At 44.9% G+C, this 17859-nt stretch overlaps 1 protein-coding gene across 9 annotated transcripts in view; it reads right to left on the bottom strand.

Moving 5' to 3' along the window:
- Nucleotides 1-2537: 2537 nt before the first annotated feature.
- VAT1L (vesicle amine transport 1 like) overlaps nt 2538-17859 on the bottom strand; it is a 166069-nt gene continuing 150747 nt past the window's right edge. For 8 of the 9 annotated variants that reach the window (XM_077133662.1, XM_077133658.1, XM_077133659.1 and 5 more), the window contains 2 exons: nt 9473-9556; nt 2538-5110 (listed from right to left, as the gene is read on the bottom strand). In XM_077133662.1, the coding sequence (XP_076989777.1) occupies nt 5012-5110; nt 9473-9556 (183 nt within the window). In that variant the 3' untranslated portion in view covers nt 2538-5011. The remainder of the gene's footprint in view (nt 5111-9472; nt 9557-17859) is intronic. The other variant, XR_013163995.1, reaches the window with a different exon arrangement.

Below are 17859 nucleotides of genomic sequence, written 5' to 3'. Positions count from 1 at the left end.
TAGGAATCACCTCTACCCCAGGCTTCCATGTGACCACATCTTGACAGATTCTTGTCCCTTTCCCTAGAGATCCAAGATTATCAGCTTGGCATTCATAGACCTCCAGACCTGATGTCCACTTCCCACCAGGCCTGTCTCCCACCCCAGCATATCCCTTCATAGTTGAACTAAACGGTTCAGCTCTCCATTCCTCAAACAAACCCTTCGAAATTTCTCACCTCCTTGTTGGCTTTTGACATGACATTTACCTCCATGACTGCTCTAACCTTGCCCACAATACAAAAGAGAATTTTGTTTCCAGCTCCCAGGCCCCCTTCCCACACTCAGTGTTGCAATGAAGATTTGAATTCATTTAGACTGTGTTTAAAACGTGACAGTGAACTGAGCCCAACTCTGTGAAGCCATGTGAAGGGATTTATATGCAGTACATGGGCACCAAATGAGATTATCTACAGGAAGTACAGTGCCTCTATAAAGTGAAACACTTTACTGACAATGTGACTAATTTTCCTGCTTTATCAATTTAGGCTTATGCATGTAGCATTCTACTAACATGTGGCCAACTTTTTTTTTTTTGCTTTTACTGAGAAAAATGGCAAGCCTCCTCAGCCTTGAATTCCTCTTTCATGAAACCCTCGCCCTTGAAGATTTATTTTTGTGTCTCTCTTTGGTCACCCGAGGATTTTAGATCATGAAAATGAAAACTGTAGAGACGAATGAGTTTTAAAATCAGCACTTCATCAAAAGAAACTTGGATGGAGAACCAATCACAGAAAAAAAATGCTTGATATGCATATTATTTGCTACAAAGCAAAACAAATTTACAAGCATATCCTTGAGATCAGGGGAAAAAGAATCCCTGAAATTTCTAAGGAGCAAGGGATGGTAATTTGAAATGCATTGTATTTTACCCTTATTTAAGGTGAGAGGCAGCAAGATAGGGTTAAGAGAATGGATTCTAACCAGAGTGATTTGATCAGTGAGAGGAAAAGTATTTGCAGAGTCCCCTTTGGGGAATGGTGAGAACGAGGAGAAATTCAACTTTCCCAAGTTGAATTGTTATTCTCACAAGCAGTGTGGACAACCAAAGCTATAGGCTGAGCCCCAAATCTTGGGGTTTGTTCATATGAAACTTAACCCCACAAAGGACAGATCAAGCCTACTTAAAATTAGGCCTAAGAGTCACCCCCAAGAGAACCTCTTGTTGCTCAGATGTGGCCTCTCTCTCCAGCCAACACAGCAAGCAGACTCACCACCCTCCCCTTGTCTACGTGGGACATGACTCCCAGGGGTGTGGACCTTCCTGGCAATGTGGGACAGAAATCCTAGAATGAGCTGAGACTCAGCATCAAGGGATTGAGAAAAACCCTAGAATGAGCTGAGACCCAGAATCAAGGGATTGAGAAAACCTTCTGGACCAAAAGGGGGAAGAGTGAAATGAGACAAAGTGTCAATGGCTGAGAGATTCCAAACAGAGTCAAGAGGTTATCCTGGAGGTTATTCTTATGCATTAAGTAGATATCACCTTGTTATTCAAGATGTAATAGAAAGGCTGGAGGGAACTGTCTGAAAATGTAGAGTTGTGTTCCAGTAGCCATGTTTCTTGATGATGATTGTATAATGATATAGACTTCACAATGTGACTGTGTGATTGTGAAAACCTTGTGTCTGACGCTCCTTTTATCTACTTTGTCAACAGACGAGTAGAATATATGGAATAAAAATAAATAATAGGAGGAACAAATGTTAATAGGGGTAAGTTTAGTTTGAAATGTTAGAGACCAATGAAGGGGGGGTAAGGGTATGGTATGTATACTTTTTTTTTCTTCTGCTTTCGTTTTATTTTTCTGTTGTCTTTTTCTTTTTCTGAATTGATGCAAATGTTCTCAGAAATGGTCATGATGATGAATATGCAACTATGTGATGATATTGTGAATTACTGATTATATATGTAGAACGGAATGATCATATATTAAGAATGTTTGTGTTTCTTTCTTGTAATTTTTTTTTAATTAATAAAAAATAAAAAATAACAGAATGTATTCTAAAGGTGATGTTCAGGTTTGAAATCTTGGCTCCATCACTTACTCGCTGTGTGGTCTTAGGCAAGTGACAAGACCTCCTTGTCTTCAGCTTTGTCGCCTGTAAAAAGACCCTACCTCCCAGGGCCATTGGAAGAGGCAGAGAGCTACTACATACATAAAGCGCTTATGACAGCATCTGACACATAGTAAGTGCCTTATCAATGTTTGCTACTATTATTATTACTATTTATTACATGATGTCTTTAATAGTCCTTTTATGTAGCAGCTTTCCTTTGAGGAAATGTGAATGTCTTTTTAAGGGCTTGTCTCATCTCCATTCCCATCTTTTTTCTCCATTTGATCTTTAGTTTCTCACCTGGTGAGTCTGCTATCACATGCTTTTTCTTTTTTCTTTCTCAGTTACCCAATCCTTGCATTTTAATAGTGGAGTCGCTCATTCAACCATTATTTATGTGGGGTAACCAATACCAGGCAAGGTTATGCTATGCTGAATACTTTATTTATATTTTTTATGTAAACATAATTTGCTTTGTAGGCACAATATAACAAAAGCTCTAAAGCCACAAATACATTAGACAATGTTTCAGTTCACTCCAATCAAGCTTAAATTACAGAGAAGCCTTCACAGTTCCTTTAAGGCAAACAGAGACGTTCTTTACACTTCCTTCAGAAAAACAATCACAGGATGGGAAAGAAGGTGCTTAAAGTGAGGGCACATTAAATGGTTAATATATCCCCACCCCCATTCTTCATGGTATAAATTGATCTTATTGGTTAAATTCTAGTTTTCTCTTCTCATTCTGCATTTTGAGGAGAGGAGAGGTTTTTTTTGTTGTTTTTGTTTTTTTAACCAAATGGCATACTTTGGATTACTGTACTAATTTTGCTAATTAAAAAGAAGACAGACTTGGGAAGGAATGACTTTTCCTGCTTCTGCTCTAGAGATAACAAAGGCCATGTGGAGTGTGAACGTAGCCGAGTCCCTCTTCCCTAGTAGGGGAGGGCCCTGATACCACCAGGGGTATTTGTGCCAACAGCCCTAGAAAATGGCCTTTCTGCCCAGCAGGAATGATGCTTGGGTTGGGTTCTTCTTAGGGGTCTTCTCCTCGATTCCATCTCCAGCACCATTATGGGAGAAGCACGACCAACCAATAATACAGCATATAACAAAAGTGTTGGGGATAAAGCCTTGACATTCTCTCTCTAAACGGCACAGAACTGGAGTATTGGTAGGTCCTGGGGTAGGAAGAGAACAACGACGTAGGTGTCCTCTTTTGAAATACTCTCACCCCACTGAGCATTGGGGGGCAGCACCTTTCTTGTTTTCATATTTTACATGTACATTCACATTGAGGAGAAACTTCCTTCAGACAAATATTTGGCATAAATAAGTCATCACCACAAGCTTAGGATAGGGAAAAGCACACGGTTAATTGGGCGACGTGTTACAAAAGGACTTGGGAAATAAAACAGGTAATTCCTGAAATGTATTGTTGTCGATTACTGGGGGGAAGAGTTGAGTCTAGCCTAAGACTCCTAGGTAGAGAGATCAGGCAATGCAGGAACCCTCTGATGTCTTCCAGAATGCAAAGTGAGTTGTGGGGTAACACCAGGTCTTCTTGCGTCTCCAGCCTGGCTTGTGAGTGATGGAGTTAAACCTGTTGGCCAAAATGACCGGGAGAAGGGACAGAGGAGGCCATTTTTGGAGACACTGAGGGTCTACCATTCAAGCCCAGTCAAGTGGGGGAGGATGGGGGTGATGAAAGGAGGAGAAATCCTTTCTCAAGGATTTAGGAACGGGAAAATTGAACAAAGGTATGCAATCGGGTCTGCAATCAGCCTCTGATTTCCCAAAGCAGGGGCCCTGCAGGGGGCCTGCACCATGGTTTTATGCATCAGAGGGAGAGAACCACATATTTGGTATCGGATGCTGAGCATCAACTTTTGTATCGTATCACTAGAGTTTGCTGTATGTTGGAACATGCTTTGGTGAGAAAAAAGACATCTGTTGATTTATCCAACTGTGGTATACAAGGGAGCACTCTCTGGGGGATCCATGCTAGTCGTGGCTGCTTACTGCCAGGATTTGAAAAGAGCAAAACGGGTCATGCCAGTGGCAAGTGTGCAAAGAGTCAAGTCTCAGTAATGACTTCTGAATTAGTTCAGTACATGGTGAGTTTTCTTAAAATTAATATAAAATGAATTTTGCTCACAAGAGGTGGTTTCAGCAGAGAAATCTCTGTGGTTGGTCCTCAAACTCATGCTGTTGGCCCATCTTCTAGCCTGAAAAATCCACACCTGTCTCCCTGTGTTTAACAATAAAAACCAGTGAAAAAAGCAAATATCAGAGGGTTCGAGGAGAGCAGCTCAAAGCTTTTGACAGTGGAATAACTAAATGAATGTAAGGAAGTTGCCTCTTCTATGGGGAGAGGGCAACTGCTGTTTTGGGAGAGGTTCTAAATTTAAAGGTCCATGATGTCTCCTGGCCTACTCTCTTACTGCTAGTCCAACTAGCATGTGCTCTTGCCAGAAGCACGAGTGGCTAACAGCAGAAAATATCACCAGCCTGAGGAATTCAGGACCTGAACAGTGTATGTGACTATACCTTTCAATACAAACTTGTCTTTGCCCATGGCTGGTCTCTTAGGAATTGGGCCTGTGGGCTTGTTTTAATTTGCAAGGCTGATCTAGAACTGTTGAGAAGGACCCAAAGATGGATGGTTTTGATATAGGGGAGAAAGGAGAGTGTAGCTCACAGATGGGAGAGGGACATAATACTGCATGTAATGGGATTGGCACTTGAATCCAAAAAACAATAGTGATCAACGGCTTTTTAGCTCAGCTGACTGCAGACAAACACGACACACACTGGACTACAGCATTTGTTCACTGGGACACAGAAGAGTTTTCTCAGCCTGATCCGCGTCTTCCAAACCATCCTTCGTGTTCTGGTGCTGGGTCCTGGGTTACTGGATAAAGGGCATCCGCTCCTTATTCTCGCTGTCACCTTCATGGTCCTCCTCCTCTTCTCCTGCCTCGCTGGTCTCTGTGCTGTCGTTGGCCATCTGGAATTCAACAGGAGATTTTATAGAGGACGGTCCCCCTTCTCTGAGCATTTGATTGATGCCGCCCCGATGGAACCCCAGGGGAAGGATTACTTTGAGGGTTATGAGCTGGAGATGCTTGCTTCTCCTGGAAGGCAGTGTGGTGTTAGCTGTCTTATGTTTGGGTCCCCAAGAAACTAACTCTGAGATAAGGATTTGAATGCAAATATTTGGAATTTAGGCGATGATCCCAAGAGGAACTGGGAGAGCTGTGAGGCGATGAGACCGGGAAGGCAAGGGATGATGTATTCATCAGCAGGGCCCTGCTGTGGGCGACTGAGGCTTGGTCCTGCTTGGGGATCTCCGAGAGACTGTGAGGAACATGCCTGAGTTGTCCCGCGTGAGGGGTGAGGGAGCTGGAGTGTATATATATCCACTTTTTTCTGCTAGTGGCTAAGGAATGGTCTGGGGGTGACTGGGTATGTCCCATACTTCTCTGGCCAGTTCCATGCATAACGCCAGCATGGGCCTGTGTCCAGTGGAGCGCTCAGGCAGAGGGGCAGGTGCTAGCAGGAGGAATCATGAGTGCTGAGGGGCTCTCGGTGGGGCATTGGCAGTGTCTGCTGAATAGACTAGCCAGGGTTTATATCCTGTCTCTGTCAGTAACAGTAAAAACAATATAAGTAAATGTGCATTTATTAACTTTATTATTTGTATTCCCCACTGGAAGGCCGCTTCTGTGAAGATAGGGACTTTGTCTGGCTATTTTTTTTTTAATCACCAGGCATAATTACTTTACCTCTTGAGCCTCCGTTTCCTAGACTTTAAAATGGGGATAATTCCACCCACCTTTACAAAGTTGGGGAGAGAACTGAGTGAAACAAAATGAAATGATGAACATGAAGCAACAGGCAAGTGCTGAGCACATGCTAGATACTCAAAACATTCAGTCCTGTCCATTAACTTCTCCTTCATGAACTGTGCCTCTGATTTCTTTTCTGTTCCTGGGTCCTGAGTTTGGTAACTTACCTTGAACTCCAGACCTTTCAAACCTGAGTCCCCGCCTGGGGGAATTCTACCTTAGGCTGGCCTGACTGGGGCCAGACATTCCCTCTCAGCCACTGTGCGAGGACTGCCTTCTCCCTGGACTGCTGCCCAAACCCCCTGCCCAGTTAATGCCCACTTTCTCTCCACCTTCCTGCCCAGTTAAAGTCCACTTCCCCATGAACAATCTTCCTGTTATGTGTTTCACGGCCCGCAGACCTCTTCTTTGCAGTATTGATCAACAGGTGCCACATCCCATCTCTATGTGTGGATCGCTGATGAATTCCACCTGCTCTTGCTGAGGGCAGGTAACACAGGGGCATACCAGGTCTCCTGTTTCCTTCCGGTTTTATCCTCTGACCTAGCAGAGTGCCCCGTCATTGTGCCATGTGTACTTTTAGAATACAGGAAAAAATAACCACAGGAGCTTTTCCTTATTATGCATGTGCTATTCATCCACCAATGTGATGTTCTACACATGTTTACCCTCTTTCATCCTCAAAACAACTCTAAGAAGTAGCAATTATTGTTAGCCCTCTTAGAGCAGCAGAGAGGGAGACTCAGAGGTAGTCATCTTAGTTTGATAGGGCCGCTGTAACAAACACCACAGATGGATTGCTGAAGCAAGAGGAATTTCTTTGTCTCGGTTTTGGAGATTGAGGTTCAACATCAAGGTGTGGGAGGGGCCGGGATTCCTCTGAAGTCTGAAGCATCCTGGTGGTGGCTTGCTGACAATCCATAACTCAGTCTTCTGCCTGCGTCACACAGCCCTCTGTCTCCTACTCCCTCCTATTCCTGACTCTGCCCAATTTTTTTCTGCCTATGTACAGTATAACTCCAATCATTGGATTAAAGCCCACTGTGATTCAGTTTGAACTCACCTTCACTAATAACATCTTCCAAGGTCCTATCTACAGATGGGCTCACATGCATAGGATTGGGGATTAGATCTGGAATTTATCTTTGTGGTGGGACATGATTCAGTCCATAACAGTGACAAAACCAAAGTAGCTGTCAGGGCAGCAGAGGTTAGTGGCCAGGACACAGGGTCCGTTAGAATACTGGCCTTCAGAAAAGTCCACCATCTTTCTTGGGCACTGAAGATGACCAGGACCAAGGCAGGGCTGATACTGTTGGGTCTGGAGGAAGCAGCTGTCGCCTTTGCTCTGACCCCTGGCTCTGCTCTGGTACAGCCTGACTGAGAGGAGACTTGATGCCAGAGAGACTCAGTTCTTAGTACCTCCTGGGAAATCTGCCCCAGAGCTGTCAGCAGCAATTCCCTCACCCTGCTAATACACTGCCCACATGTCTCAGCCCAGAATCATTTTAAGATGGTCAGATGCAGGGCAGCCCAGGCATCTGAGTCAGCCTGAACTTGGAGTGTTGTCATACCAACAGGAGAAATGCCTCTGCTGGTCTCTCCTACCTGCCCCTCCATCAACCCCTGCCAAGTGCGTGTAATGCATTCAGCTGTGCCTCCAAAATGATATGTTGACGTTCTAATTCCCATTACCTCAGCATATGACTTAATCTAGAAATAGGCCCTTACAGATGGAATTAAACAAGTTGAAATGAGGTCATACTGCAGTAGTGCGGCTCCCTGAATCAACAGGGTTGGGGTCCTTATAAGAAGAGGAAATTGGGGCACAGAGAGATGAGGGGAGTATGCCATGTGACGACTGGGGCAGAGGATGCCATGGATTGCCAGCAAGCTACTACCAGAAGCCCATGGAATAGATCGTCTCCCACAGACTGTGAGAGAGCGCGGTCCTGATTTGGACATCTCGCCTCCTGAACTGTTAAGAGAATAAATTCTGTTGTGTAAGCCGCCCAGTCGGTCATGCTTAGTCCCACACTCCTGTGGAAGTCTGACCCTTGTGTTAAGGTGCCAGCCTCAGGTCTTTCTTTACTGGACCCATCCTGGATTTCATGGGTCTTAAGTTAAGCCTGACTCCATGCTTCTCTCCTCCAAATCTAATCTTCTGGACTGATGGCCAGGGACAACCTCCCCATACACAGGAGCTTCAAATATCACAGGATCTGAATTAGCTCACTGTCCTCAGTCTCTTTGTTTCTTTAGGTCTCGAGGTAAAAGCCTTCAGGAATAAGGGTGGCGATCCATGCCAAGGCCATTCTCTGGGCCTACTCTACACCCACTCTAATGAGGATCCCCACTGATCTTCCTGTTGGCCTGAGGACCCACTAGAACTTCACGTGCATTGGAGACTGGCGGCACCTAATGAGTGGAAGCTGGAGCCAGAGTCTTGTTTCTAAGCAGTAAGATGCCCAGCATGGCTCCAAGCAGCTGTCTGCCTTTCCTGTCCCCTCACTGATCTTCCAACATCTGCTGGCACCTTCCCAACACTTAGTAGGCATTTAAAAACTGTATCCATTATTACCATCATTCTCTTAAACACTGTAAAATTCCCTATCCTTAAATTTTCCCTCATCGAATAAAATGGCTGTCATATCTAAACAATAGCATGGTTGCAAAAGCCAAGGAAATATTAAAATGGCAAGGAATTTTAGCTTTCTCATTTTAAAACGATTGATGCAGCTCCAAGACTAAAAAAAAAAAAATTTAGGCAAACAATGAAACCCAAATTGCTTCCTACGGATTTTCTTTGTTAAACTCTTAAATGGTGTTTAGTATGTACCAGGTGGTGCTTTATGAGCATCTTTCTTACTGACTTGGAGAACAACTTAACAGAGTGGGGGCCCAATATGGAGTGGTAGAGTCACTTGCCAGGTGCCAACAGGGGCAGAGAACTGGGCTCTGAGTCCACGCAGCTGGTGACCATCTGTGTGTGCTGCACCACACACCCCACTCGGGGGCCCTTGCAAGGCACGTGTGCATTTGACTTGCTTTACTCCTGCCGGTATCCCTTTGTTATATGGGGGTCTTAGGTTTTTGGTTTTTAATCCTGATGAAAGAAAATAAAATCAATAGACTCATCAGGGAGCATCTCGGAGGCAAGTGGCATCATTCTGCTTGGCATGTGACTGTGAATTTATTAGAACTAATCAAGAAATCCTCCCCATTGGGACGTCAAGAGACAGCAGTGGTAACAGACAGAAGTCTATTGTTTCTTGTTTCTGTCTTTTGCTGTCTGTGCCCTGAGATTGCTCTTGAAATGTTCTCACTGTTTCCCTGCCCCTCGGAGCGCGCAGCTGGGATGAGCCTCACCTGCGTTCTCAGCTGCCGGCCGCCGCCTTCCCCGCAGGTCCACCAGCCCGCAGGCTGCCTGAATTTCCCTCTGCCCCACCTGCGCCTGCACCTATAGCCCCTCTATAAATCTCTCACGTTGAGCTGCACGGATTCCTCTACGCGCCACTCACCAGTGGAGTTGGGGTCTTTTCTACATCCAGAATCAACTTGCCAATGTTGCCTCGGTCGTGGATTCGCTGCATGGCCTCCTTCACCTGAGAGAGAGAAGAGACCCGGGGGCGCCGGTGAGATGGAGCCCAGAGAAAGGGGCCTGGAAAAGCCACGCCACCAGCTGCCCACCAGGGGGCGATGTGGCGCAAGCTTAGTGGCTAAGCAGGCGATGGTGCTGACGTTGGGGTGCAAATAAATTCCGATGGTGCCACCTCAACACACGGATCGTATGCAAGCGACTTGGTCTTTTGGGTCTGAAAAATGAGATTGTAAAGAGCTCCTAAAATAAGGCAGGTGAAAATTTTTAAAATAAAAAAATGAAGGATCCTCTGGTGCCCTGAGAGTTACGTGTACAGGGTGGCAGGACACATCAGCCAGAGTGAAATTTGACCAATATAATTTTTGGGGGAGGGCACTTTGTGCCCTGCTTACGTAAATATTATATAATTCGATCCGTATTTTGGCTAAGTTGACCCATGACCCACGGCTGAACTACATTCTGAGACATTTCCAAGAGTCCTGATTTTTAGGTAGAAATTTTATCTCAGGAACCTCCAGCCTCTTTTCAAATGGTGGGGCCTGTCAGGCCAGTGGATGTCTCCTGGGAACTTCTGAAAAAGCAAGGTATGACTTGCTTTTTTATACTTTAAGCATCTCATCTGCTGCTGTATGGAGAACGAATTGTAGGAGGCGCTGTGAGGATTAAATGAGAGAAGGAAAGGGCTACATGGACCCCAGTGCTTGGTGAAATCTCTCTAGGGACCCACGGCTCTTATTGAAATCTACATACACATGAAACATCACTCAATAAAATAATTGCAATAGATCTAGTCTTTTCTTCCTGAAGCCTTAGAATTTTGAATTATTTTGCTCATTCATTCAGTCCAAAAAGATTCATTCATTGTCGCTTATAGACCAGATGCCATGGTTTAAGAGAAAATTTTAAAAAGGCACATCTGCCTTTGAGAATTCAATCTGGGGCTGATGGATCAGAGTTTGCTTATTTAAAAATCAAAGCCTTCTAGTCATTTGGATAAAAACTTGACAGGGCCATTAAAATGTTTGTATTCTGAGTGCTTTCCTGGGACTTTATCCTAAGGACAAATTATGGGGGGAAATTCACTGAACAAAAGATACTCAATCATAGCACTGTTTTTAATGACACAAAAATGAAGCAACTTATATATCCCAGAACAAGGGAGTGGTTAAGTAAACAAAGGTTCTTATGTTTATCTACTGAATAGAAATGTAGAAATATATAGAATCATAAAGAATATACAGCAGGCTTAGACACGTTTGTAATACTGTTAAGTGAAAAAGCTGAGACACACTTTTTAATTTTTATTCATATCTCCCTAAAAATGGATATCCTAAAACATTTAGAAAGGAATTTGATTAAGAACATTAGGTAGGGGAAAGGGGTGCTTTTTAACTCTCCTTTCCAAACATTTGATAACATGTTATTAAATCAGAATTTATTATAAATTAGGTGCATCTTTAAAAGCAATCTTTGGCTAACCTGGCATTGGTCAGAATCAACCTGTTTTACTGACTGATAGTGTCATATGATTGTTGAATTTCCTGGCCCTCGTATGCAATCTACAATAACAGATTCCTTCCATTTCTCTGGTGAACACTGTTTTTCAAATTGCTTTCACTTTCGGTCATGACAGCAGCTACTGCTTACTGAGAATCTTTATATGCCGTGACAGCTTCTAAATTGGATCCCAGTGATGCCTGCCTCCTGGTACCCATGCCTGGTGCAATCCCCATCCCTTGAGCGTGGCATGGGCCTACTGACTTGCTTTTAATGAACAGAATATAGCAGAGGAGAAAGGATATCATCTTGGAGGTGAGGTTACAAAAGATCATGACTTCTGACTTGCAGCCTCTCTCTGCTCTGATATTTCTGGCTTACTCACTCCGAGGAACAAAGCGGCTTGTGGCAAGCTTCCCTACAGAGGGGCTCATGACCAGGAACTGTGGGCAGTCTTCTGCCAACAGCCAAAGAGGAACTGAGGCCCTTAGTGCAAAAGCCTGTGAGGAACTGGGGACACAACCACTAAGAGAGCTTGGGAAGGGGCCCTTCCCCAGGTGGGCCTGCAGGTGAGACCACAGCCCTAGCCTGACTGCGGCCTTGTGAGTGAACCTAAGCCAAAGGACCCAGCAAAGCTGCGCCTGGATCCCTGACTTACAGGAACCACAAGATAATAAATGTACTTTTAAGCTGCTAAATTTTGGGGTAATTTGTTTTGCAGCAATAGAGAACGAATACATACAAATTCTTACAAATTCTCACAACTACCTTGAAAGATACAAATCATACCCATTTTACCGAAAAGTACCCTGATGCTCAAGCATTAAATGGCTGTTAGTGACAAAATTGTGGTTCAAATGCAGAGCTGTCAGATTTCAGAGCTGATGTGCTCTCCCAGTGCTGCCCAGACTGCTGCTTCATTTGTTTTCCAAAGGCAGAGAAAGGTGGTAGATAACGTCTCCTGTAACAGCAGCCCTGGCTTCCCAGAATTCAGTTGTTTATTATCCTGGCAAGCCATTAAGCACCTGGAGACTCCCTGGAGAGTAGGAACAACTCTTAAGCTGCTTCTCCGATTAGACTTCCCAGAGAAACTGAAAAGCTTTCTCACCAGTTAAAGCTTATTGTGATGCCAGAAAAAAAAGCCCCCTGCAGGGCTGGCTCTAATCTGCATACTTTCTTGGACATTTCTCTCTGAAATGAGCTGACTCCTTGAAGTTCTTTCATGGAGGATTGGATTAGAAGTGTTTGTAGGAGACCGTTTAAGCTGTCTGCTTGAATTTATATCTTCGTCTTAGGCTGTCCTTGTGATGACAACTTGGAAGGAAAGAAACTACTGTTTTCTGATCACCTCTTCATAAAGTACTGTGCAAGGCATTTCACTTATGTGCTTTCATTTAATCAGCATGTCAAGCCATTGAGGTAGGTATTGGTATGTCAGCACAGATGGAAAACTGAAGGAGTCTGTTCCTGTCACCATCTGAAGGTGGTGGGAACTGCATGGGGCAGCTTCCGTCCCCTTTTCTGGACTTTGGACAAAATCCGGAGGGCTCTGCTCTCTCCACCCAAACTGGCCTCATATCACACCATGACCAGGCCTAGCTCCCAAGTCAGCAATCTGTAACCTGAAGTAGCGGAGAGGGTGAGTCTCCTGCTTAAACCTTCTGCTTCAACCTGCCTTCAGGATGAATGTGTAGACCTGCAGTGCCCAATACTGCAGCCACTGGCCACAGATGGCAATTGAGTACTTGAAATGTGCCCAGTCCAGACTACGATGTGCTATAAGTGTAAAATATGTGCCAGATTTCAGACTTAGATACAATAAAAAGAAGATGAAACATCTCATCTCATCTCAGAAGTTGTTCTATGCTCCCCACTTTTACTCCACCCCTGATCAAGTCTGAGCCAAGTGGGCTCCTGGGTGCCTTGGCTGACCAGTAACATAACCCTCACCCCAGGCTTGTAACTTACTTATCAGCCTCTCTTCTAGATTGCAAGTCTCCAGACAAGTGCTGTCCAATATAATGCAAACTATCAGTGTAATTAAAAATTTTCTAAAGGCCGTAATAAAAGATATAAAAAGAAACTTGCGAAATCAATTTTTCACAATATATCTTATTTAGCCAAGTATATAAAAATGTTATCAGTTCAATAGATTTATAATAATAATGTATTTATGAGATAGTTTACATTTTTTTTTACTAAGTCTTTGAACTCTGGTGTGTATTTTATACTTGCCGCATATCTCAATTGAGATTAGCTGCGCTTCAAGTCCTTGCTAGCTGTGCATGACTCGTGGCTACCCTTTTGGAGAGGGCAGCTCTAGATGGGCAGGACAGTGATCTCAAAGGCCCCAGTGCAAAGTAAGGTCTGGCACATGACAATCATCTGGATGAATGAATGAATGAATGAATGAACCAATGAACAAGTGGCTACGTGGAAAGAGTGGGGTGCCATGTAGATGGGATGTGCCCAGATGTTTCTGTTCCTTCTTTCTCACAGCCCAGTATGCCTGGCTGGGCAGCTGTCTCTTGGTGGTCTGCTCAGTGCTGCTTGGGAGGCCCAGGGGAGTCTGTCCATAATCAAGGCCAGGGTGTCCCACACCCAGTCTGAGATGCCACTGCCAGCTGCATGACTCGCCAGATCTGGTCTTGGCAGCTGGATTTTCCAGGGATGGGTGTTCTGGATGACTCAGGCCATCTCCCCAGGAGCCAGCATCTCATTCAGACAGTGGGAGGAAATCTGAGGCATGATATTCAAACACCTCAGGACGCCAAGATCCTCAGCAGAGAGGCTATTTGGGCATTTTCTATGATTTCTTGTCCCTGGAAGACTGCCTCGATATCATACCAAGTGACGGTGGCAGGAGTCAGCAAGAGTGTATATCACTGGGCTTGACATTGGGGGAGCCAAGTCCTAGCTTAGGTATAGTCATTCAGCAAGTTGCTTAATCTCCCTGTGCCTCTGCTTCCTTCTAGTTAGATGATGATACTATACTTTTCATTCATTCATCAGTCAGCAGTGCCGAAGCCCTGTGCCAGGAGGTGGGTACAAAGAGGTGGTCAAAACAGATATGCTCATTCTGTTCGGTGGGAATCACAGTTTAGCTTATTAAACAGGCTAATTATAACAAAAAATAATTCCACAATTTAAACATCGTGCTATGAAGACAGTGTACAATGTTCTATGATGAAAAATAAATGGGGGGGGGGCAATATGTTTAAAGAGGATCACTAGGAAAGTAGTGTGGTAGATAGAATAACGGTCCCCCAAAGATGTTCCTGACCCAATCCCCAGAACCTGTGACTGAATTACTGTGCAAGGCCAAAGAGACTTTGCAGATGTGATTATGTTACGAATTTTGAGATGGGGAGATCATCCTGTACTATCTGGGTGGGCTCAGTGTAATCACAGGGTCTTTATAAGAGGGAGGCAGGAGGGTCAGAGTCAGGGGAGATGCAACAATGAAAGTGGCAATTGGAGTGATAGCATAGCTGCAGAGGAGCCCTGAGCTAAAGAATATAGAAGCTGGAAGAGGCAAGGACACAGATTTCTCCATAGGGCTTCCACAAGGAATGTAGCTTGCTGATACTTTTATTTTAGGATTTCTGACCTCCAGAACTGTAATATAATAAATTTATATTGTTGTAAGCCCCGGAATTTTTGGTAATTTGTTGCAGCGGCAATAGAGAACTAACACAGGGGGTTTAAGAAGAGGATGGATAAGTGAGAATTGAAGGGCGAGATGGACCCAGACATGTAAAGAGCTGGGCAGTGGTCCCACAGAAAGGAAGGGTGTGTCTGTTGGCTTCAGGGAGGGTCAGAGTGGTGGCAATGCAGAGGGCAGCAGAGAGAAAAGCGGGGGCCAGGTCAGGTGGGGCCTGGCAAGGTCTCTGTTATGGGCCTGCTCTGAATGGCAGATTGAGGGTTGAAATAACGTACAAAAGCCTTTCACTGGGTGCTGTACAAAGGGCATGTTGAACTGACTCTAGCACTTACTCTACCCAGTGCTTTGGGATCCCAGAGAGGATACAGCCTCCACCCCCAAGGAGCTTCCAGTCTACTGAGGGGCTGAAAATATAAACAGCTTACTGCACAGCAGCAGAGTAAGCACAGTGATGGTGAGAAGTACCAGGGGCTGTGGGAGGAGAGACAGGGAGCCCATCCTGACCTGCAGGACATGAAAGGTCCTATAGGTTGAACTGGGTTCCCCCCTGTGCTGGTTTGAAAGGATGTATGTCCCCAAGAAAAGTCATGTTTTAATCAAAATCCCATTTCGTAAAGGCAGAATAATCCCTATTCAATACTGTATGTTTGAAACTGTAATCAGATCATCTCCCTGGAGATTGTGATTTAATTAAGAGTGGTTGTTAAACTGGATTAGGTGATGACACGTCTCCACTCATTTGGGTGGGTCTTGATAAGTTTCTGGAGTCCTATAAAAGAGGAAACATTTTGGAGAATGAAGGAGATTCAGAGAGAGCAAAGAATGCTGCAGGAACATGAAGCAGAGAGTCCACAGTCAGCGACCTTTGGAGATGAAGAAGGAAAACGCCTCCCAGGGAGCTTCATGAAACCGGAAGCCAGGAGAGAAAGCTAGCAGATGACACTGTGTTCGCCATGTGCCCTTCCAGCTGAGAAAGAAGCCCTGACTGTGTTCACCATGTGCCTTCTCACTTGAGAGAGAAACCCTGAATGTCATCAACCTTCTTGAACCAAGGTATCTTTCCCTGGATACCTTTGATTGGACATTTCTATAGACTTGTTTTAATTGGACATTTTCTCAGCCTTAGAACTGTAAACTAGCAATTTATTAAATCCCCCTTTTTAAAAGCCATTCTGTTTCTGGTAGAATGCATTCCAGCAGCTAGCAAACTAGAACACCCCCAAACGCATGTTTAAGTCCTAACCCCTGGGCCTGGGAATGTGGCTTTATTTGGTGATGGGGTCTTTGAAGATGTGATTAGTTAAGATGAGGACAAGCTGGATTTAGGATGGGCTCTAATCCAACATGACTGTTGTCCTTATAAGAAGAGCAAATTTAGACACAGACACAGGGGAGGATGCTGTGGACATCAGAGGCAGACACTGAAGTGCTATAGCTACAAGCCAAGGAACATTAAAGGAGGAAGCTATAAGGGGCACGGAAGGATCCTGCCCTATAGGTTTAGGGAGAGCATGGCCCTGTTGACCCCTTGATTCCAGGCTTCGAGCCTCCAGGACGGTGAGACAATAACTTTCTGTTGTTTTAAGCCACCTGGTTTGTGGTCCTTCGTTACAGAAGCCAAAGGAAACTGAGACAGAAGCCTTCCCAGGAATGGCCACCACTGAGTTCAGCCTTGAAGGAGGCAAAGTTGAAGGATGAATCCATAAGCAGGAGGGTAGGATGTTCTGGGCAGAGGGAATGACTTGCCAACAGCAAGAGGGAACCAGGTACATTCAAAAGACATTTAGATGGAACACAGTGGACAAGATGGGGGTTCAGAGGGCTTCCAGCTACATGCCAAGGCCTCTGGGGTCTGTGTCTTGCAGGTAACAGGGGAGCAGGACAGGCCCTAATCAGGAAGCATGGCATGATGAGAAGTAAGCACCCTTCTCAGAAGGTACTTTGCAGTCTGAACAATGTAATAGGCTAGATTGTGATTTGCTCACACAAATAATAACCATTATTGTTAATCAGGGTAGCTAATGTTGATAACAGCACTTATGCTATAGCTGGCATACCATGAAATAGGTAAAATTATTTGAGCCCATTTCACAGATGGGGAGACTGAGGCTCAGAGACCTTGAGTACTTGTCTAGAATCTCACCAGCTAGAAGGTGGCACAGCCAGCCTCTGTGCATGTAACCACTAGGCTGTCTATCTTGCCTGCCGGCCCAAGTCCCACAATCCTCCCCCACACCCCACCTTGCCCCATTGGCACTTCTTTAGAAGAAGAAAGAGGGCAGCAAAGCATGACTGAGTTGGGAAAGGCTAAATGTTTTTCTTTTGCAACCGCCTCCTTTTGCAGAAAGATACATTGAAAGCCCACCCGCACAGGTCACCTTCCAAGGTCGTTGCAAAATTGGTTAAGAAACCAGGTCTCCTGTCTCCCAGGCTGTCACCCTTCTTGACTCATCAGTCTGCCTCCCTCTGGTACCTTAGCTACTTCCCAAACCACGGATGATCTTGAAGCTTCTTCCAAGAGTTCCAGGTAACACTGAGCCACATTAATGGGGAAACCCAGGAAGGTCCAAGAAAAATCTCTTGCTTTGGGGTTGAAGCTCTCTACCTAAATTTCTCAGCTGCCATTTTCTTCCACTAGTCTATGGCAGTGCGTGCGTGTGTGTGTGTGTGTGTGTGTGTGTGTGTGTGTGTGTGTGTGTGTCTTCTCCCATGCTCTCTCCCTCTCCCTGCCTCCACTGGATTCCACAGATATCAGCCAGGGCCCAGATCCATATCTCAACAGTGTGGCATAGACTCCGCAAAGTATTGGCCACTTCTGAAACCTTGGGAGGCCTCCCAAGGATAACAGAGTCAAGAGTCAGAAGAAAGAGCTCGCTGGACTGGGGTTCACTCCCAGCTCTGTTGTCTGACTTTGAGTCACTTCACTTTCTGGGCCGCAGGACCATCTTCTTTAAAATCTCTCCTTTTATAAAAAGAGACTTCTAGAATGACAGTGTTGGAAGGCATTCCTACTACTCCTTCCCTCCTTTTCTTCTTACCCCCTCCCTCCATTCCCCAAAGGGCCCAGGCATGGAAAGGGCTGACTCCAATGCCTCATACCATTATCATTTATTATACAGCTGCAATAGAGATATTTTGCTAAAACT

The sequence above is a fragment of the Tamandua tetradactyla genome, chromosome 16 (genome assembly GCF_023851605.1).
Source record: "Tamandua tetradactyla isolate mTamTet1 chromosome 16, mTamTet1.pri, whole genome shotgun sequence".
Taxonomy (NCBI): domain Eukaryota; kingdom Metazoa; phylum Chordata; class Mammalia; order Pilosa; family Myrmecophagidae; genus Tamandua; species Tamandua tetradactyla.
This window is presented reverse-complemented; position numbering and strand designations above follow the sequence as displayed.